This window comes from Bactrocera dorsalis, chromosome 1 (assembly GCF_023373825.1).
Source record: "Bactrocera dorsalis isolate Fly_Bdor chromosome 1, ASM2337382v1, whole genome shotgun sequence".
Classification (NCBI taxonomy): Eukaryota; Metazoa; Arthropoda; class Insecta; order Diptera; family Tephritidae; genus Bactrocera; species Bactrocera dorsalis.
Genome location: NC_064303.1, coordinates 92,379,478 through 92,402,177, shown reverse-complemented (window position 1 = coordinate 92,402,177; position 22,700 = coordinate 92,379,478). Strand labels below are relative to the sequence as shown.

The 22,700-nt window shown below is 36.0% G+C and overlaps 1 protein-coding gene across 1 annotated transcript; it reads left to right on the top strand.

Annotated features, from left to right (window-relative positions):
* The first annotated feature begins 472 nt into the window (after positions 1-472).
* Positions 473-21,957, top strand: LOC105223508 (protein bicaudal D). The gene is made up of 8 exons (XM_049446812.1): positions 473-1,922; positions 12,175-12,540; positions 12,639-12,776; positions 12,846-13,702; positions 13,767-13,984; positions 14,056-14,307; positions 15,600-15,774; positions 18,135-21,957. The coding sequence occupies exons 1-8, from the start codon at positions 1,698-1,700 to the stop codon at positions 18,247-18,249; spliced, it is 2,346 nt and encodes a 781-aa protein (XP_049302769.1). The 5' UTR covers positions 473-1,697; the 3' UTR covers positions 18,250-21,957.
* Positions 21,958-22,700: the final 743 nt, after the last annotated feature.

Below are 22,700 nucleotides of genomic sequence, written 5' to 3'. Positions count from 1 at the left end.
GGGTTGCAGTGCCCTTATTTAGTATTAGATGCCAATTTACGATATCGTAAATAAAACTAAATTTATAATGCTGAGAGAGTTTCCACAAAAGGTTTTCCAAACGTGATATTTGATTTCGATACATATGTATTCATATTATAACTTTACTTCCAAAAAAGGATGGCAATTTCTGCGTTAAGTAAAAATTCTTCTCCTCTTGTCTTGAACGTCTCTTTCACTTCGGTAAATTTTCTCTAACTTGGCATTTTATATAAATGCGCTTATAAATTCAAAATATATAATAAAAAAATCATTTTTTATCACGTAAGAAATAAACCTTTAATAATAACTTATGACTTACATTAGAAACGTAAGATCGTAAGTTTCTTTTTACGTGCTCAGTTTTGTTTTGCTAACATCTCTTTCTTTGCATACATGCAACCCTGCATCAGTTTGACATTTCATAAAGCAAGTGCAAAAGAAGGAACGCAAAATTTTCACACACACATTCCGTTAGTCACTCACGAAAAGAAAAGACGTGGATATTATTTGCATTGTGATAGAGATTTTCCACTTTGGGGAAAATCTTTAAACAGAATCACGGCCAACAAACAATTGTTTATATAGTTTCAATTTTTGTTTGATAGAAAAGTAAATAGTGAAAGCAAGTGTGCACTAAGCTATGCTCTTACCCTGCTAAAGGGGTGGTGAAAAAACCGTGAACACACCAGGTGTAGAAGTTGAAGGTGTAGTGCGGTGTTGTGTAGTGAAAAGGCGCTCCGTCGTGATGTCACTACTTCACATTTTTCGTTAATTGGATCGCTTTTTGTCAGTGGTGTGCCTTTAAAGCAGCGGACGCTAACGTTTCTATATATTTCTGATTTTGTTGTATAGTAGCAAATTAATCTGCTTTCGCGCATATTTATGCAAACACAAAGCTAAGTCTTTTATTAATTTAGCTGGTGGAAGTGCATTGTAGCAATTCAATTTAATTCAATAATTGAGTACAATTTATCAATTAAGTTGTGAGATCGAGGTGACAGTTTTTATACATCATCCATTCCACATCAGTAATTTGCAACGACGTGTAAAAAAAAGTTGGTAAATATAGAAAATAAAAGCACGAAACGCAATTTTAACGATAAAGCATGATACCAAAGAAAGAGTTGTGCTAAAAGCGATAACGACTTCATAGAAGGAAGTGTGGAGTTAAGCAGTAGAATTCACAAAATATACATACGTCCAAGAAGCAAAGTGTAAGAGCAAAGTGAAATTTTATTATTTGGTTTAACTTAACCAAAGATACGACTAAAACGAGTTAGAAACACGAAAAGCAACATTTTTACAACATACACGTCCCTCCAAAATCAACGATTCGTAACGCTATACAGGCGATCACAACACGATTCCGCCCACAACAACCTGCCACGCCCACTGTTGAATAACTAGCCGCCGTATTACAAACACAAAACGGCCGCCGTCCAGTGCAGAGAAGAACACAACAGAGACACAAACAAAAATACATAGATTCGAGAATTGCAAAGTCCCACCGCTGTGGCATAACGACATTCGGTGAACTTCCTCCCATACAACTTACAAACACAAAAAACATTCACGTCTCTCATTGTCCACATAATCCCCCCAGTCATCCCCTCCAAAAATAAAACACCCGTCCATTACAAAACTATTACACAAACACACCACAAAACGGCTGCAATATGTCCGAACTGGAAAATACGGCAACAGCCGGCAAAACTATTGAGGAGTTGCACTTGGAAGTAGAGCGACTGTCGCGCGAACTAGATCAGGCAGCTAGCGAACGCGCACAATCGGCACAATATGGTCTCTCGTTATTGGAGGAGAAATTGTCACTTGAACAGAAGTGTGAGGAATTGGAGACACTGTACGATCATGCCAAACACGAGTTGGACATTACACAAGAGGTAAATTTTGAAAGTTATATTCAATTATAATTGCTCAATAATATATTTTTGATTATGTTTGTTAAATGAAAAAAAGCTATTTCATAATCAAAATTGAATAGTATTTCTGCGTTGAACAGGGTTATGGCGTAAGGCAACGGTATAATCTCGGATGAAATTGGCCAGATTGGTCGCTATAGTACTCTCATACAAACTAAGCGTTCAAAGCCAAGTTTTGAATATATACTTTGTACTTGTGGAGGGTATTGTGGCTGCCTGCAACCAAAGTTAACGTTTTTTCTTGTTTTGGTTTGTTTTCATTTATTGAAATATAAATAAGATACGCAACTAGTTTCTTTTTTACTAATTGCTGTTGAACTTCCTTTGCACAGTCAACAAACATTCACTTCCAATAATTAGTTTCTTATCACACGGAGCATCAGTCCTTGTCTTTAAACTAAATAAAAGTACGTTAGCGAAAGTCTACCAATTTTTCGTTCTCAACGCTGTTCGCTCGGCAACAAGTAAGCAAACAGTTGGTTAAATAAAAAAAATCAGTTAAATAAGTATGCGAAAAAGTTATTTGTATGCTTCACCAACTCACTGAGCTTCGCTCGCCACCACTCACTGGTATGTGATAGTTATTTTGTATGCTCTTTTTGTTTAACCTCGTTCGTTCGGTTTTGTTTTAAATTATTTGATTTTTCTCTCTACCACTGCAGGTTCGTAAAACACGTAATCAGCTAAAAAACTCATTGGCTATTTGTTAACTGCTTTCAGTTATTGAGCAAAACCTTTGAACATTTGCATATTTAAATGGAATTTGTACAAATATTGCAATTACAAAACTTACATATAAAAAAACTCTAATAATATTACTTATCATAGCTATGTAAATTGGTGGTCACGTGGTCTAATTTGCGATTAGATTTGTGCTTAGTCTCACAGATTCTCGCTAACCATATAGCTATACAGTAAGCTTTCAATTACATAGAGCACACTACCGCTTCCATTCCTAAAGACGTCAATGTGTTGTGCAAGGACACATCCACACCCTTCGCATTTTACGGTCATAAATTTGATTTGGCTTCTAACTAAATTACAAATTAACTTGCGCCTCTCGCTGCCTGCCACCATCGTCATGTCCTTATTTATCCCGGTATTGGCATCGTTATTTACCTGCCTGCTACTTTGCCTGGTTAGCAGCCAGCTAGCCGGTTGATGGTTAGTAGATGCAACAACTTGTGCCCGCAGAATGTAATCCAAAAGCAACAAAAGCTATCAAACAGACATTCCATTGTATATATAGCACTTGCATTACAGCGTTAGCGGATCTGTTAATTGCTTTTCTACTTCGTTTCAAAATGACTGGGGGGTGTAGGGGGCGGACAGTATGTGCTCAGGGACTACGCCAACGCAGCATTTTTTCACAAGTTTCATTTTTGTTGTATGTTTAAGTATATGTTTGTCGGTTTCTTGTGCTCACTATGCCGTCATGGTCGTTAATAAATGCTGTAATGTTTCCAATTTCGGTTATGTGTGCAATTGTAAACTTTTTATACGCTCATTCTGGTCGACAAAATTCCTCCGGTTCGCATTAAACTGCAATTACAAACTAGTTTCATAATTTGTTGCGATCACAACTCGCACATATTGATTTTTAGTCAGTGTGAGTTATTTTTTTTGAGTGATGTGGGATGTAGTTATTTTAAAATAAATTTTATTTAGACCAACAGTTTTTAGCAAGAAGTGAAAATTCACAATAACAAAGCATTTTATCGCAAAATCGTCTGTCCGATATGGATTATATTTTATTGACAGCACGCTAATTATCTTGGCAAATAAATTTAGTGTATGTAAGCCATAAATTTTTGATTGTAGTTGTAGCTGCGCAAAGTGCGATTGAAGTTTGCTAATAGAATTATCTAAAAATGCTGTATTATATGCTACCAGAGTACCTCTCTAGACGTGAATGGAGCAGAGGTTTAGTAGGGAAGGATGATACAACCACTGGTAAATCAACACAACCTCTTGCAACCTCCCCGCCGGTTTGAGTAACCTTTGGACTACTGTCAAGGCTTTGTTTAACCCGAAGAGACATGATAATCTAGTTGAAAATCAATTCAATGGTCATGTCTCTTCGGACCCGAAGAAGGGTGTGAGCTATTTTAACCGGCAATTTACACTGCAAAGCTAAATGGTGCATTATTCGACGGCTGCGCAAAATGCCAAACGACTGCGCACCACTTTCACCGAAGAGCTGATTCGGAGTGTCATCAATAAAGCAAAATCTTCCAAATCCATTGACCTTGATGGAAGAAATATGCTGATGATAAAGCACCTAAACTTGACGGGGGTAAGCTTTCTCAGCAAGGTCCTCAACCTGTCGCTGACCACTCTTCAAATACCCGATGTTCTGAAAATCGGAGTAGTTGTCCCACTACTGAAACCTGGAAAACTCGCCAACAAAGGGGAAGCCTATCGTCCGATAACTCTCCCCAGAACTAAACAGGGGGTTTCGCAGGACTCTGCCCTCTCCCCGTTACTGTTTAAGTTCTACATCTCAAAACTCCCTCAATTGTTGGCATGCTCAGAACCTAATACTCTTCCCCTAAATCCACAGCGAATATATCCACAAACTGGGCAAAGGTATACAGATTGTCAATAACCCTAAGAATTAAGGTGTGATACTCGACAGCCTCTACTCCTTCACTCCTCACACCACCGCGATTATAGCCAAAGTACAGAGACGAAAGAGTTTCAAGTCGCTAGCCGGCAGCCGTGAGAATCGAGAGTGAACCTTGCGGAGCCTTCTTCTGTAGCAGGTTAAACTCCTACTTATCCAGAATCGAAACCGACATATCAATTGGGCATGCAACGAGTCCCCGCATGGCATTAACCACCTCTTTGCATGCCCAGCTGACCCTAGACATCTGACTACGCTCTTCCTATGGTCCGACCCCTACGAAACAACATTTTTCTTAGGCTTGCCGTTGGATGACCTTGATAACGACTTATCTGAACCTTAGCACCCTAACGGGGATACCACTTGCGATCTTATTTAGGGGAAAGCAATAAGTTAACCGGCATCGACATCATTGAACGGTAGGTCCTGAAAATGGTTAATAATATCATGCGGGAACTCATTGGATGCTGGATTGATATGCAATTTCCACAACAGCTGGTTCTAAGATACCGGAATTTGCCCGGATTTAACCCGCAAAGCCCGATATTTCGAGAATCTAACCCTGTTTTTATCGATATATATATGTGTGAGGTGACCTATCATGCATGATAAGAAAGCAGATGTGGCCCACGTTTTACAAGACTATATCTAAGCACTTATTAAATAATCCAGGAATAGTTTACATATAGAGACTTACCATTTCTATAACGGTGGTATTTGGAAGAGCTTGCGCTAAACAATAGTCTGCCTTATATCAATATTTGCCGTAGCTGTGTGTGTTTTAGAAGTATGGAATTTCCTTTAGGAATATCAGCCAAATCTATTTATTTGACCTCTATAATACCTTTATACTGCAACACCGTTTAAGTTAGGTTAGGTTATAATGGTTAGCTGCCGAACAGAAACCTACAGATCTTTGGTAATACCAGATGGAGCTACAGTTTAATAGATGCTGAAGTTTACGTCAATCAGTACGTCAACGTTTGTCGCGAAGTTTAATAGAGACTTGATATCTAATTCTGATACTTCATCTAGTCCTTTGACCTGCAAACCTGCCAGATATCTAAGCTAAGTTCTGAATAAGACTAGACTGAAACAAAGAGGGTGTTTCAGTGTCGCCCTTAAGTCATGCCATCTAACCCTGATCCATCTGTCAGCTCTTTCGAAAATCTCGTTGTACTCGTATATTGCTGGTTCGGAAGTCAAGCGGATGGCACTTTTGGCAATCTCATCAGCTATTTCATTTTCCGGAACGCACTTGTGGCCTGGAAACAGTAAGTTGTTGTTGTTGTTATAGCGGCAGAATTCTGCCGAGTTGACAATCGCTCCGGTTATGTAGATCTTACTGTCATGGGAACGACCTTGGAATCCCGAATATATGCAGCCACTATATCTACTTCCTACTTGGCTTTAAGGTCATTATCTGACGCCATGCGATGTGAGATTTTTGCTTCAATTTTCGCTTGACTATCGATGTTTATATTCATATTCATTATGTCGTTTCCTACATTTTTAGGTATCTTAGCCGTTTTCTTGACCGTAAAGACTTCTGCCTTGAAGATACTGCAGTATTCCGGCTGCTTAAAGGGTCAATAGATCTCAGCGCCCACTCCATCAACAATTTTTGATTCGTTCGTGTATATATTGAAAGTTCCGCTGGTGGATTGCGGGCTCCTGCGCCGTCTTTTTATATCCTGAACTGGATATACTAAGCTTGTCACAAAGTTTGTCAGCGTCAGAGATCCTATAAAATTTGTCCATGTCCGACTGTCTGTATACATATGTATGTCTATACGAACTATGTAGTTCCTCAGTTTTTGAGATATCGAACTGAAATTTCGCACCTGTCTTTTTCTCACCAAAATCCTAGTCATTTGTCGGAACTGTCGATATTAGACCACTATAGCATATAGCTGGCATACAAAATGAATTATCGGAATCAAGTACTTGTATGGAAAGCTTTTTCATTTGAAGAGGTATTTTCATGAAATTCTGAATATATTATTACCTAAGGCAATCGTGTAATCTCCGGAGAAAATTTCCAGATCGGATCCATATAGCTGCCATACAAACTGAACAATCAGAACAAAATATATGCAAAAAAATGTTTTTAATTTTCCAAATTTGCAAGTGAATATAACCCCTAATAAAAACCGTTACATAATGTTTCTTTGCTGTGTTGATAACAATGATGACGCCAAAAGCAAAAATAAAATAAAACCTAATCTGAAAAGTTAAGGCATTTTATAGCCACCAAAGGTGTTGAATATTCATCAAAGCACAATGTGTGCTCTCACTGGCCACACATTTCAATTACAACAAAATATTCAGCACTTTTATACGAAATTTTAGTTGTTTTTGTTATCAGAGATAAGCTTACACACACACACTTCGGCACCCTGCTCGAAAGCCAAGCCACAGTAAGAATATTTTCTTTGCAATGTAAACAAAGCGACGCAGCAAATATAAATACCGAATATGAAAAGCATCAGTCGAGCCATAGTTTTGTGACCTCAATCTGCCAACAGCAGCAAAGTTTAATTAACTAAAGCAAACAAAAGACATTTATTGCACCCAAAACACTTCTGCACAGGCGACGGGCGACAGTTTATGCAGTCAAGCGCCGGTGTAGTGGCGAAGGCAAGCTTTCTGCCAACACCTGCGTTAAAAAATTAAGCTTCGAAAATAATATGCATTCTCGCGGGAAGGGAGCGGCGACCATATTAACCAGCAATTCCTGCGCCGAGCTGTGAAATAACAAAAACAAACATAACGGCAAATAAGTAAGGAAGGGTTATGTTCGGGTGCAAACGAATATTTTGTACTCTTGGAAGTTGAAAGAATCAAAGCCAGGGAAATAACTTAAGGTGCAAAATGTCAGCCGGGGATCGGAATCCAAGTATAATTATATATACAGTTGAATTTCCTTAACTCGAATCACCATAATCCACAAAAAAACTTAGAGAGAATTCAAGTTATGGAAGGAAATTTGTATGAAATTCGACTTATTTGCGAACTCAAGGGTTCGAGTTCGACAGACAGACAGACAGTCACCAGGATTTCAGCTCCTCTCGTCATCCTCATCCTTTATATACTATCTATTTCACTTAGTTTTTGCTGATACAAACAACCGTTAGGTGAACAAAACTAAAATACTCTGTAGCAACATGTTGCAAGAGTCCAAAAAGCCGATCAAAGCTGCATATGAATTGCCATTAAGCAACAACAACAAGTAAAAATAAAAGCAGCACTGCCTGCCAACACTTTAAGGCCAAAATGGATTGACTTAATTTCAGCTCGCTGACTAACTACCAACATTGTAGCCGAGCCGAGCCGCACACAAACCAACACAACCTCAAAATAAGCATATACATTTCGCTGGAAAAACGGGTGGTGGGCGCAGTTGACACCCAACACACGCACACACACACACTCACATGCATACACAAACTTGCTGATAACCGCCTAGGAAAACTTACACAACCCCAAGGAAGAACAATACACGAATTCCATGAATAAATGAGCAAGTTTATAAGGATGCAAGTATTTCGGCATGTTACACACACCCACACACACATATGTATTATACATTAAACTTTGTTGTAAGCATGAAAATGTGCCTTTGTGCGTTTGCCGGCAGTTTGTGCACTGGAACTGTTGCCGTTCACCGCTTTATTTTGCTAGTTTCTGGTAATTTCACTGCGCGCACACGCACAAGCATGATACAGCATGTATTATATGTACTCATGCATACATTTGTACGGACTTGAATGAATGCCAACTGCAGCGCTTGTTTACATATGTATGTTTGTGTTTTCGATGCGTGTGTGTGTTTGGGGGGCACGTGGTAAAAGATATGGGCATTTAAGGAGCGGCTCGCCGCATAAAACGTCGCCTGAGATTTGCCACATTGGACAAATATTGCATGTAGTAATTGCAAGGAGGCAGGCAAACATGATAAAACGCACACACAAACAACACACATGCTCCTCTGGTAGCTTGTGTGATGTACAGTGTTGTGAAAAATATATGCAACTTTGTTTATTGTGCTTAAGGTGGGCACACGAAATGTGACTTCCTAAAATAAAAGTCGGTTTTGGCAATGAAAATAATCTGTATTAATTGTTGTTGTAATTTTGAGGTTATATTTGTACACATTTTAAGAATATATTATAAAATTCTTGATAAAAGGTTATGTATTCTTCGAGTAATAAGTGATCTAAAAACATTGTACAATGACCTTCAGTAAAAAAACATCAAAAATTGACCTCCAACGGACCTAAAAAAATGTTGGGCGTACCATTTTACTTCAATCCAGAAAAAAAATTAAAAATTAATCAGATCAAAAAACTGGTAGATCATTTAAGAGAGAACTACATTATGCAGAAAAATCTAATAGTAATCTGATCATTTGTCCGAGTAATCACTCACCCATGGCCATTGTGGACAGGTTATTGCTGCGAAGTGCGCTCTAAGGCTCAGGGAAGCTGGGTATATGGAGGGATCCGAGCAAAAACACGCCGAAATTAATGTGGATGGGAGAAAGTCGCTGTAGAAAAGCGCAGTGAGCCTTAAATGAGGTTGGGGATGGGTTGTTGTTGTTGCTGTAGCTTCCGAGAACTTTTCTGAAGTAATTTCAAGCCATTGTGCCGAGTTGACAGTCCTTGGCCGGATAAAAATCTGGATCCGTTCCGGTTACTAAGACCCAACTGTTGTGGGAACGGTGAGTTTTCACTCAGGCAACAGAGCGACAATAAAAGCATCGAGTTCGCAAGCTGTGCGCTTCAAAGCTAGTCAAGAATAGCACCAACTTCACCATCAGACTTGTTTTTTGCGTCTGGTCATAGCAGAATCATTGGCAACTGTAAAGCCGATAACCTAGCCACAGGATCGATGAAACTCAATAGGTAGCTTGCGTTCTGCAATGGACAATGGACCTCACGTGCGCTTATCAAGAGCTAGTCGGCGGCCGGTTCCTATATGAGATCCTTTTGGTCTAGATTACAACCTAGGAGATCTACTGAACTACTTGCTTTTAGCAAAGTTCATCTTGCCGCATTCGTTGGGGTTTTGTCCAATAGGCATTCATGCGGTGAGGCTAAAAATCTCGTCGGACTCAAGTTGTCAAAGTAGTTTGTAGGACGGGGAATGATCCCGGCCCTTTCTCCTCAATTGTCCAGCCTTTGCAAAACTGTGGTTAAAACATCTCGGCAGTCTTACCTTCGGCTCAAAGCAGTTTGTCGATTTGAGACAGTTTATACTCTTAGAAAAACCTTGGATAGTAAACTTTTAGGCTTAAAATATATTTGGGGATTAAATTTTGTGTGTAAGTATGGAAATTTTCTGTTAAAAAATCAAAAATATTAAGATATAAGATATAAGAACCCTAGGCAGAGATGTTTCGCCTTCTCACTTTAATTCAGAAGATACTTGGTCTAAAACCGAAAGTCGTGAACTGCTTGAGCCTTATGCAAATAATAATTTCTGGCCACTCCCAAGTAAATAGCGCTCAGAGAACTTTCTTCACTTGCCAGAGCTTCTACACATGGCTCCATTCTTTTAAAGAAGTCCTTTGAAGACTACTTTAGCAACTATGATTCCTCAGTATAGTTTTCTATTCAATAAAAAGATCCGCTCTACCAAATCAATATTGAACCCACCTAGAGATACCACTTACCATATAAAAAATTTCATGACTTGAGTGCCTACTACAGTCATACAATCCTGACTCCTGCTCACTACCTCAAATTAATTAAAAAATCTTAGTAATTATAATATGTTGCTTACATTTTGAACCCCACTGTACCTACATGTATTTATAATAAGCGTATAATAAAGTTTGGCACATTGCACGGCGTTCGCCATACGAAACACACACGCTTGAATTGATGTGGAGTGTGAGTGCAGCAGGCAGTGGAGGAGGAGTACCAACAGCGCACCGGAAGACGGAAGAGAGATGGCATGCAACACAGGAATCTGTTGATAAAGCGCTCGTAAATGTCATATTATGTGCAAGGAATTGCTTACAAAGGCACTGCCTCTGCCGCACACGCAATCAGCTGTTAGAGCAAATATGTGTGACTACTACTAAGTGTGTGCCACACCTGCAATTCCGTCAGTCACCCTTTTGTCGCAAACATTATAATCACTGTGACCTGCTCACTCACTATTTACTGTTCACTGTCAATGCGAGTCAATTGGAAATTCAATTACGTACCGTTGCCATATCTTTTAGAGAAATTCATTATGTTCGTATGTATTATATATGTATGTGTTGGTAACGGTTATACTGTTGGTGGGATGGAGTGGAGGTGAAAACATGCAAGGCTGGTATTTTGTATAATGTGAAAATATTTTTTTTTCTCATAAAGAGGAATAATATTATTGAATTTCTATTTATCCTAAGGACAACAGTTATTTAGCAAGATTTAAAATAGTACGAATAATTCGACGAAAATTACCCGACATGTAAGCTTTACTTAACAAAAATTAGGTTAACTTTCTCTCAGCAATTTTCTGAAAATATTTTTCGATGGATGGCAACTCTATTCCAAAAGAATTCTAAGTTGAGAACCCTTGATGTCATTCCAAAGGACGGGGTTTTTAAACACCTTACGTTTTAGCCACAATTTGTTCCATTTAGCACAGTTCCGTTAGATAGCAGTTCTATCAAAAAATAATACAAGAACTCGAAACTTCTTGAAAAGTTTTCAAATTTTGTAATTTTTCCTTAGCTTTGTTCCAAAAGCCCTTTTTGGTGATCATGGCTCACTTTTAGACTTCTCAGAAATCAGTCAAAAATCGAAAATTAAATATAGTCGGAAGTTTTCGAAAGAAAACTTTCAAAAAATTCGAAATTTTGCAATTCTGTTCTTTTTTTGTTCGAAAATGCGCTCGGGACCCAAGTTTAGAATTTTTCAGAAAGAGAATCCAAAATAAAGTATACGAAAAATTATGTAATATTTTTCTTGCCTTATTCCTAAAACTCTCTTTTGGTACTCAGGACCCACTTTTAGACTTCTCAGAAATCGATCTAGAATCGAAAATAAAATATTGTCGTAAGTTCTCCAAACAAAAATTTCGAAGAATACAACAAAAAATTTAGACATTTTTTTAGTTTTTTCTTCGTTCGAATATACCATTTTTAGTCCTCAGGACCCACATTAATGCTTCTCAAAAATCGGTTTAGAATCCAAAATAAAGTATAGTCGGAAGTTTTCAACCAACAAATTCCAAAAAGTCCCTTTTGGAACTCAGGATCCTCATTAAGATCTCTCAGAAATCAATGTAGAATCAAAAATAAAATATATTCGGTATTTTTCTAACCAACAATTTCCAAAATGAAAATTGAAAATTTCAAAATTTTGTAATTTTTCATTTGTCTGTTCGAAAATACCATTTTTAGTCCTCAAGACGCACATTTGGACTTCTCATGCTTTGGTTTAAAATTCGAAATAAATTATAGACAGAAATTTTCCAACCAACAGCTTCAAAAAAAATATTTGAAAAATAGATTTATAAGCCAACTTCAAACATTTTCCCGAAACATCTGTTTTTTAACAAGATATTACCGTTTTATCTCCACAGGCACTAGCCAAGTTTCAAACTTCACAAAAGGTCACCACAAAAACTGGCATCGAACAGGAGGAGTCCTTGCTCACCGAGACGGCAGCACTCGAGACAACATTGAATAGTAAAATACTCGACTTGGAAAATGAGACAAAGCAATTGCGTCACGAATTGGAACGAGTACGCAACGAACGTGATCGTATGCTGCAAGAGAATACCGATATTGGACGTGACAAATCAGACAATGAGGCTGAGAAACTGCGCCTCAAGGCCGAGGTAAAGGATCTGAAATTTCGTGAGACACGCATGCTAACGGAATACACAGAATTGGAGGAGGAAAACATATCGCTGCAAAAGCAGGTGTCGAGCTTGAGAAGTTCGCAGGTGAGTTTCGAATGAGTGGGAGTTTTAAAGTGGAGAAATGCCACTGAGTTGGTTGAATTCTATAATTTTGTTTTTGTTTTTTTGCTGTTTACCGTTAGGTGGAGTTTGAAGGTGCCAAACACGAGATACGTCGTCTGACCGAAGAGGTCGAACTGTTGAACTCACAAGTGGATGAGTTGGCAAATCTGAAGAAGATTGCCGAAAAGCAAATGGAAGAAGCTCTAGAAGCTTTGCAGGTGAGTTTTGAACAATATTGTATATTACATAACACTTATACTCGATTTTATGTCACGCTTTTTGTACAGTGCGAACGTGAGGCAAAATATGCGCTCAAGAAGGAATTGGATAGTCATTTGAACCGTGAGTCCATGTACAAGATAAGCAATTTGGCCTATCTACGCAGTAATATGGACGACAACATAAGCGCCAATAGCGATGGCGAAGAGGAGAATCTCGCCTTGAAGCGCCTCGAAGCCGACTTGACCACAGAATTGAACGCCACCGACGGCACCAAATGCGATCTCTTCTCCGAGGTGCATTTGAACGAGTTGAAAAAGTTGGAAAAACAATTAGAATCGATTGAAAACGAAAAAATGCTACTCACTGCGAATTTACGAGAAGCACAAACTAGTTTGGATAAATCACAAAATGAAATACAAAATTTCATGGCACGTCTAGCGCTACTAACGGCACATGTCGATGCTTTGCTACAGTTGAAGAAACAGCTAGACATTAAAGATGATTCCATGGAAGCGGTGAAGCGACGCAATGACGAACAAAATGTACGACAACAACTGCTGGATACACTCGCACAGTATAACAGTTGGTTCACACTATCCTCCAAAGAGATTGACGGTCTCAAGACTGATTTAGTGGAACTGCAAAAGGGTTTCAACTACACCGACGCAATGACAACACTACGTAATGAGGTCACAAATTTGAAAAATAAACTGCTCAGCACCGAGCAGAAATCGCTGGATCTGCAAAGTGATGTGCAGACGCTCACAAGTATTTCACAAAATGCCGGCCAAAGTTTGGGTTCGGCACGCTCCACTTTGGTGGCCTTAAGTGACGAGTTGGCACAGCTATATCATCTCGTTTGCACCGTTAACGGCGAGATACCGACGCGTATTATGCTCGACACGAAGAGCGATGATATGAGGTGCGCTTAAATATTACTTATTTGTTGTAACATAACCTAAAATTTAATAAAATTTTTATTACAGCTTCGAAAACGATTCGCTTACTGCCATACAATCGCAGTTCAAGTCCGATATTTTCACTTCCCGCTCACACACGATTGAGGATTTGCAGGGACTTGCCGATTCGGTGGAAATTAAAAAGTACGTCGACACTGTAAGCGATCAGCTCAAGCATTTGAAAACCGCTGTCGAGCACACAATTGAGCACAACAAGAATAAAGTGCGCGGCGATGTTTCCGAAGGTAAATGCTTTAATTATTTTCTTCTATTTACTATTGGTACTAATAAAAAATCATACTTCCCTCCCCAACAGCTGATAAATACAATCGCGAGGAAGTCGAGGAGCTGCAAGAGCAAATCGTGCGCCTTAAGGGCTTGCTCTCACTCAAACGCGACCAAATCGCTACATTACGTACGGTGTTGAAGTCCAACAAACAGACCGCCGAGGTGGCGCTTACCAATCTCAAATCGAAATATGAGAACGAAAAGACGGTGGTCAGCGAGACAATGTCCAAATTGCGCAATGAACTGAAGATACTCAAAGAAGACGCAGCGACATTCTCAAGTAAGTTATGGTTGTGGAATAGAGATTGAAGTTTATATAAGTAAATAAGTATATATAGAAATGTTCAGCGTTTGTCTGTATATACCCGTATAAGGCCTTAGGTTTCTGAAATATCGGTCTGAAACTTTCCCCATTTCTTCTATTTTTCCAAGAAGCTACTTATTTGTCGGAACCGCCGATATCGGACGGCTATAGCATATAGCTGCCATACAATCTGAACAATTGGAATCAAGTCCTTGTAAGGAAAAGTTTTTAATTTCACGAGATATCGTCACGAAATTTGGCATAGTTTTCTATGTTAGTAGCTAATATAATTTCGGAATAAATTATTGAGATCGGACCACTATAGCATATAGCTGTCATACAAACTGATCGATCAGATTTTAGTTCTATATGGAAAACGTTTCTATTTTACGAGATATCTTAACGAAATTCGTCATAGACCATTGCCCAAGATAAGGCTATAATCTCCGAACAAATTTTTTTGATCGTGCCATTATGACATATAGCTGTCATACAAACTGATCGATCAAATTCCAGTTCTTATATGAAAAACTCTTTCATTTTAAAAGATATTTCTACGAAATTTGGAACGGATTAATATTTTTGGCAACATTGCAATCTCTGAAGGAATTGTTCAGATCGGACCACTATAGCATATAGATGCCATACAAACTGATCGATAAAAATTTAGTTCTTATATGAAAAACTTTTTTATTTGGCAAGATATTTTTACGAAATTCGCCAAGGATTATTATTCATGGAAAAATAACAATCTCCGAACAAATTGTTCATATCGGACCACTATAGCATATAGCTGCCATACAAATTTGTCGATAATATTTTAGTTCTTATATGAAAAACTTTTTTATTTGAAAAGATATTTTTACGAAACTTGGAGCAGATTAATATTCATGGAAAATTTACAATCCCTGAAGGAATTACTCAGATCGGACCACTATAGCATAAAGCTGTCATCCAAACTGATCAATCAAAATCCAATTCCCATATGGGAAACTTTTTTATTTAAACAGATATCTTAACGAAACTTGGCATGGACTATTGCCTAAGGTATCAGTACAATTTCAAAACAAATTGTTCAGATCGGATCATTATAGCATATAGCTACCATATAAACTAACCTATCAAAGGAAATTTTGTATGAAAAATTTTTTTTGTTTTTGTGAAGGTTATTACGTATATAACGTTTTTCTTGTTTCTTGACTTATTTCTGTACTCCTCTCTGCCTTATAACAACTTTCACTAAATTTTTTAAAACTCTCCACTTTTAGGTTTGCGCGCCATGTTCGCCGCTCGTTGCGAGGAATACGTCACACAGGTGGATGACCTTAACCGCAAACTGGAAGCCGCTGAAGAGGAGAAGAAGACTCTAAATCAGCTGTTGCGTTTAGCTGTGCAGCAGAAAATTGAATTGACTCAACGTATGGAGGAAATGGAAATCGATCGGTGGGTGCCCATGCGGCGTTAGGCTAAAAGTAGAAAGCCGACTTAAATTAAAAAAAAAAAAATAAATTAAAAAAAAACTTCAAAAAAATAGAGTAGAAAATGGCTTGTACCTGAGCCAACTTTTGCTCGCAACTATTTGCTCACAACTATTTGTTCAGCCCCCGTTATGAATTAAGTGCGTGTGTGCGCGTTCAAAATTAGTGCTTAGTGCTTGCTGTTCATATAAGTATAATTCTTTTCTTAAGATAAGTCTTTGCCCAAAGCATATTTTATTTTATCGTTTATCCCGTTCACCTTCACCCCACCAAAATCGACATTAATTTAACCTGTACGTTAAAAATTTTGCGCCCAACTTACGTTTAACTTTGCCAACAACAAAAAACCTTAAGCCGCGTTCCCAATTGGTAAGCCGTAAAATATGATTATTGGTAGCTGGTGTGTTGCCAGCTTATATGTGAATTTATTAAGCAATTGCTTATGCATAATATTTATATGAAGCATGTTTTATAAACGCCAGTAAAGCGCTTTACAAGCGTCGCACAACAACATTTTTATTTATACCCGGTTATTGGCCACAAATAAACACTGTATTGTGATTTTTTAAAAGAAGTTTAGTGAAACAATGAAAGAAGACACTGAAACATATTTGCTGCGGATGTTAAAAGAATAGTAAAAGCTGCCTGCGATGCGCCAAAGTTTTGCATAGAGATGACTCGAACATACAACTGGTTTGTCCGTCTGCCTGAACTAGTCCCTCAGTTTTGGAGATATCGTTCTGACATTTTGCACATGATCTTTTCTACCCAAGAAGCTGTTTATTTGTCGGATTCGTTAATATCGGTCCATTATAGCATATAGCTGCCATATAAACTGAACGATCAAAATCAAGTTCCTGTATGGAAAACTTTTTTAGTTGTCGAGCTATTTTCACGAAATTTTGCACAGATTATTGTCCAAGGCAATGGCACATTCCCTGAATAAATTTTTCAGATCGGACCACTATAACTCATAGCTGCCATATAAACTGAACGATCAAAATCCAAGCTTTGTGTAAATAACTTTTTTATTTGACGAGATATTCTTGCGAAATTTAGTCCGATTTATTTTCCAAAGGCGTTGTTACAGCCTCCTAACAAATTTTTCAGATCGGTCCACTATAGCATATAGCTCCCATATAAACTGACCAAGCCTTTCATATGGACAACTTTTTTATTTGAACAGAAATCTTCAGAACATTTAACATGGGTAATTCTTCATGGCAACAGTACAACAATTTTATACGCTTTTATGCTATAAGAAATTAAGAAAGAATGTGAAGAATATTATAGCTTCGATGCAGCCGAAGTTGACGGGTTTCTTGATTTATTATCTTTTTTCTTTGATTTTTTTTGTTTTATTTTTATTTATTTTTGGTTTTAATTTATTTTGTTTTTGTTTTTTTTATTTTTTTTATGTTTTATTTTATTTTAGTTAATGTTTTTTTTTTAATATTTTTAATTTTTTTTTTTTATTTTTATTTTATTTATTTTTTTTTTTTGTTTTTTTATACATTTTTTTATATTTTTTTTTTTATTTTTTTATATACTTTTTTTTTATTTTCTTTGATTTTTTGTTTGTTTTAGTTTTATTTATTTTTTTAAATTTTTTCATTTATTTTTGGTTTTAATTTATTTTGCTTTTGTGTTTTTATTTTTTGTTTTTTTGTTTTGTTTTTTGTTATTTATTTTTTTATATATATATTTTTTTATATTTTTTTTATTTTTTTATATATTTTTTTTTATTTTTTTTTTTAATTTTTTTTTTTGATTTAAATTTTTTTATTTTTATTTTTTGTTTTTTTTTTTTAATTTTTAAAAAAAAATTTTTTTTGTTACATTTTTTATATATTTTTTATTTTATTTTTTATTTTATTTTATTTAAAATTATTATTGGTTTTTTTTGGTGTTTTTCCTTTAATAAATGTTTTACAAGCCAACAGAATCTAAATATGTCCAGCACTGGCGCATCGAAGGCAGCTAATAATATATTTCCATGAAATATGTGTGCTAACCAAGTTATATAGGTCTATATGTGTCCCAAACAAGTTTTGCTAACATTTTTTATTAACCCTCGAAAGCTTACAGAAACTCAAAATTTTCGAAATTGTAAATTTATGCCAAAATTGAAAGCGGCTTGCATGCACAAATCAAATTATTTACCCAAACTATAAACATAACCTTATATTTTATGGCGCCCCTATATAACCATAACAATATGAAGCTCAACTCTGCACATTTATTGCACACATATGTATATATATTTTTTACCGTTAACATTTCTGTGTTTACTAATATAATTTCGCTTCTCTCTCTTCCGTTTAGTGAAACACGTTTCGCGCGTCGTTCGATGCCACCACAGCGCGGCAGCAGCGGCAAATCCTTCTCGTCACGGCCCTCAACACGTAATCCGGCTGGCAGCAATCAGAATCAATTCTAACATAAAATAAGCGTGCAGCGAAAGATTTTAGCTTTAGTTTATACACTGCTTAAGTTATAAAGTCACTTTTGTGTAAACTGTCACACTATCCACGAGTCACGTGTCACACACGCACGCAAACACATACTGTCACTTTTAAGGTATGAAGTAATTGCTGATAATTTGCCTCGTAATGCAAAAGAGCAAAATATTTCAAGCAAATGCTGAATTTAAGCAAAAGAAAAAAACAGTTAGTACGATGTTTAAAGAAAATAGTAAGGAGAGCAGAGCAATATCGTAAAAAGTTAGCAATTTTTGCACTAAGCAACTTATAACGGTATAAAATATTAATATCGTAATTGTTTGCTGCTCTTCACATCGTACTGAGGAATTCTTCCGCCCGTTTAACTAAAGACACTGCGTTCGGTTTAAAAGTGACCGTTATTAGTCCATAGAATTTGTTTTTATTATTACTTATCTATTAGTAATGCAAGACACTACTATATCGACACTATATTGGGTATTAACATTTATGTTTTGTGCACACAGTTATGCCAAACTTGAATTTGCAACGAAATTTGTTGGTATTAAACTCTACAAAGAGAATACGCGGAATTGTGGAAAGCTTTAAGTTGTTATGTAAGCATGCATATTTGTAAAAGAACTCGAAAATTTTCTTTAATTCCAAGCATGCTTGAAAACCCAAATGTGGATCGTATTCTCAACTCTCCAAATTGTGAATCGTAAACGCAACTCTCCAAAAAGCTCAAGTCTGCACAACACCTTCTAAATAAAGAAAAAAGAGCTGCATAACTAACGCTGATTTAAAGCATGTTTGAAAACGCTAATGTGGATCGTAATAAGAACTCTCCAAAAAGCTCAAGTCTGCACAATACGTTCTGAAAATCAAGAAAAACACTGCATATCTAACGGTAATTCAAAATATGTTTGAAAGCGCTAATGTGGATCGTAATGAGAACTCTCCAAAAAGCTGAAGTTTGCACAATACGTTCTGAAAATCAAGAAAAACACTGCATATCCAACGGTAATTCAAAGCATGTTTGAAAACGCTAATGTGGATCGTAATCGCAACTCTCCAAAAAGCTCAAGTTTGCACAACACGTTCTGAAAATCAAGAAAAAGGATCCGTATATCTAACGGCAATTAAAAACATTTTTGAAAGCGCTAATGTGGATCGTATTAATAACTTTCCAAAAAGCTCCCGCCTATACAATATGCTGGACAAGGATTTACGGAATCGGACTCTGAATTTAAGTTTGAAGAGAAGCTTTAAAAGAACTAATTTTCAACTGAAGCTTTGAACTTTGAAGTTTTGTAGAACAACTTTACATTTAAAGAAAATTTGCTGGTCAAGAATAATTTCGAACATCGAAGAATTGAAATGAGAGCTTCGAGCTTTAAACAAATAAGCTTCAACTAGCTTTTAACTTAAAAAACAATAACTTCAAGAAGAAAAATAAGACAAGGTATCAAAAGATTTACCGAATCAAACTTTAAATTTAAGTTTCAAGAGGCTTTCGAGCTTTAAAAAACACAATTTTCAACTGAAACTTTCAGCTAGTAAGTTTTCTAAAAAACACTTAAAATTTAAAATGTATGCCAGACATGGAATTATTTCGAAAGTCGACAAATGTATAGCAGAGCTTTGAGCTTTAAACAAAATAAGCTTCTGTTAGCTTTGTGCTTAAAAAGACAATTTCAAAAATAAAAAAAGCAATGCAAGGTATGGAAAGATTTTCGGATTGTGACTATTCATTTGAGATTCAAGAAGCTTCTTTAGAGCTTTAAAAAAAGCATTCTTCAACAGGGGCTTTGAGCTTTCAAGTTTTCTTAAAAAACTTAAAATTTAAAATGTATGCCGAACATGGAATATTTTCGAAAATCAACAACTTTAAAGAGGAGCTTTGAGCTTTAAACAATATAAGCTTCTACTGGCTTTGAGCTTAAAAAAATACCTTCAAGACGAAAAATGAGACATGATATAGACATTTGACTATTCATTTGAGATTCAAGAGAATTCTTTCAAGCTTTGAAGAAAGTATTATTGGACTAGAGCTTTGAGCTTTAAAGTTTTCTAAGAAAAATTTAAAATTTGCAAAGTATTCTGGAAGAAGAATAGAATCGAAAATCGACAAATTTAAAGCTTTAAACATAATAAGCTTCAACTGGAGCTTTGAGCTTTCAAGTTTTCTCGAACAACTTAAAATTTAATATGTATTCTAGACATGGAATATTTATGAAAATTGACACATTTAAAGAGGAGCTTTGAGCTTTAACCAAAAAAAGCTGGAGCTTTAAGCTTTGAAGTTTTCTGGAAAATCGAAAAATTTAGACACTTGAGTGCTCGCCTTTATATGAGTAGTAACTGAGGACGCGGGAAAAATTGAGCTTTGAAAAAAATAGTTCTAAATGCGTCACAGAAAGCTTACATAGACCTATAAAAGAGTCCATATACCTATAATGGTTGATAAAAGACACTTTTAATATGAATAAAGTCAAAAGACCCAAAATTATAAAAAAATAAATGAAAACATTATGTCTTACTATGGAAGCCAGATCCATTTGATTAAAGCAACAAAGCATTAGTAGAAAGCAACGCTTTGTTACTTTTTTTTACAACAACAAAAGTTCAGTGCCGAGCTCTATCCATACACATTTGTACCAAAAATCGTACTGAGACAGCGTCTCCCCACAAATTTCACTTTCTCCTTTGTTAAATGAAAGTGAAGGCATACTGTGTGCAATTTTGTATTCTCTATTCACACACATTCGCATAGCAGCTGTGCCGCCGCACACTCGCTACCGCCGACTTGTGCGTCTAAATTAACTAATAGTATTGTTTAAAATGGTTTGTTACTTACATTTTCTTATACACTTAAGTATTTTTAAGTGATTTTTTCTCAAAAACAAATATATATACTATTTATATTATATTATTTACGCATATAAGTTCCATTAACGCTACAGCAGCAGCTATTAGCAGAATACACAATATTTGATTTGAACAAAATTTCATGTTTGAACAAAACAATTTAAAGTGCACTTTGTAAATTTTTGGAAAAAAAATTATCGTTTAACAATTTGTTTGAAAACTCAGCTGTACGCTAAAGAACAAAACACAAGAAAAAGAAAGAAAATTACATTGAAATTTGTATGTTTTTCCAAATTTAAATTAATACACAGTGGCAACACTAAGTTGCCAACAACAAAAAACAAAAACAATTATTATTAGCATAAAGGAAAAACTTAAAAAGTATTGATTAGTGGAACGAACATTTTTCTATGACTAAACTACGTTAAGGCAAGAGACGCATAGAAACGCGCTTCATGCGCATGCGTGGCTTTGAGTGAATGCAAATATCTTTTTTTACACGCAAAGAATGTTCCATTGTCTCTAAGTATGCGCGTTGTTGCAATTTGCTTTCATTTTCCAAAATTTTATTTGGTTTATTTGGCATTCGCTTGGAGACACGCGTGGCATGCAGCGCGTAACCAATTAAATATGTTTAATCACCAGCATTAGAGTGTTGACAGTCGTAATGTTATTTAAAATTATATAGTTAGCCGAAAAACACACTTACCCACACATCACTAATGTGCGCGCCAAGGCGTGGGAGCTATCGCCTGGCACTTTATACTTTGTCGACTGGCGCCTGCGCGTCGCTACGCGCAAAAGCAGCTGTATTCCTAGCTAAAAGTAAAAGTAAATGGAAAAAAACTTTATTTAATTAAGTAATTTATAAACATAACTATGCTAAAGATATTATTTAATAATATATAAACGAAAATTTGTTGTAGGCAAAATACAGTTGTAGTATAAATAATCAAATTAGTTTATAAACTCAAAAAAAAACCAAATAAAAAACTTAAAAAATACACTACACAAAGGCATGAAAGCAGTATAGTTTATGACGTCCAAAGCAGCAGAAAAAACACATTTATTTTATGGGTTTAAAACGAGTGTTTTATAGAAAGTGTGTGTTTGTAACGGTTTTTGCGTGTTATATAACAGTTGTTGTATATAAATTCAACAAATTCAATATTGAGACCTAAAAATGCCATTCTCACTGTCGTCAGATAAAACTTACAGTGAAAAAGCTCTGGTTTAATCTATTTTGTAAATTTTTGTAGAGTTACCAATTTTTGTGTTTTTTGCTTATTTGTCGAGCAGAAATGGTCCGAAACCTAAAAATTAACATCAAAGTAAATTTCCAAGAGCTCATTTGAGCTTTTTGGAGAGTTGGAGACTTTTTTATAAATATAGTTAAAATTATATTTTGTCGTGTAAAACTTCTCTAAAGCCAATATAAACTTCTATGTGCAGACTTGAGCTTTTTGGAGAGTTTGGTAAATTTTCATATACAAAGTTAGCTTTTTGGAGAGTTTTTTCTAAATTGTAGTTAAAACTATATTGAATCGCGTAAAAAATCTCCGGAGTCAATATAAATTTT

What these genes read in the sequence shown, in the direction of transcription:
- LOC105223508 (XM_049446812.1), top strand. Translation starts at nt 1,698, where the DNA reads ATGTCCGAACTGGAAAATACGGCAACAGCCGGCAAAACTATTGAGGAG. An exon ending in AGTTGGACATTACACAAGAG is followed by an intron (nt 1,923 to 12,174) that starts GTAAATTTTGAA and finishes TTATCTCCACAG; the next exon opens with GCACTAGCCAAGTTTCAAAC. An exon ending in ACGAAGAGCGATGATATGAG is followed by an intron (nt 13,703 to 13,766) that starts GTGCGCTTAAAT and finishes TTTTTATTACAG; the next exon opens with CTTCGAAAACGATTCGCTTA.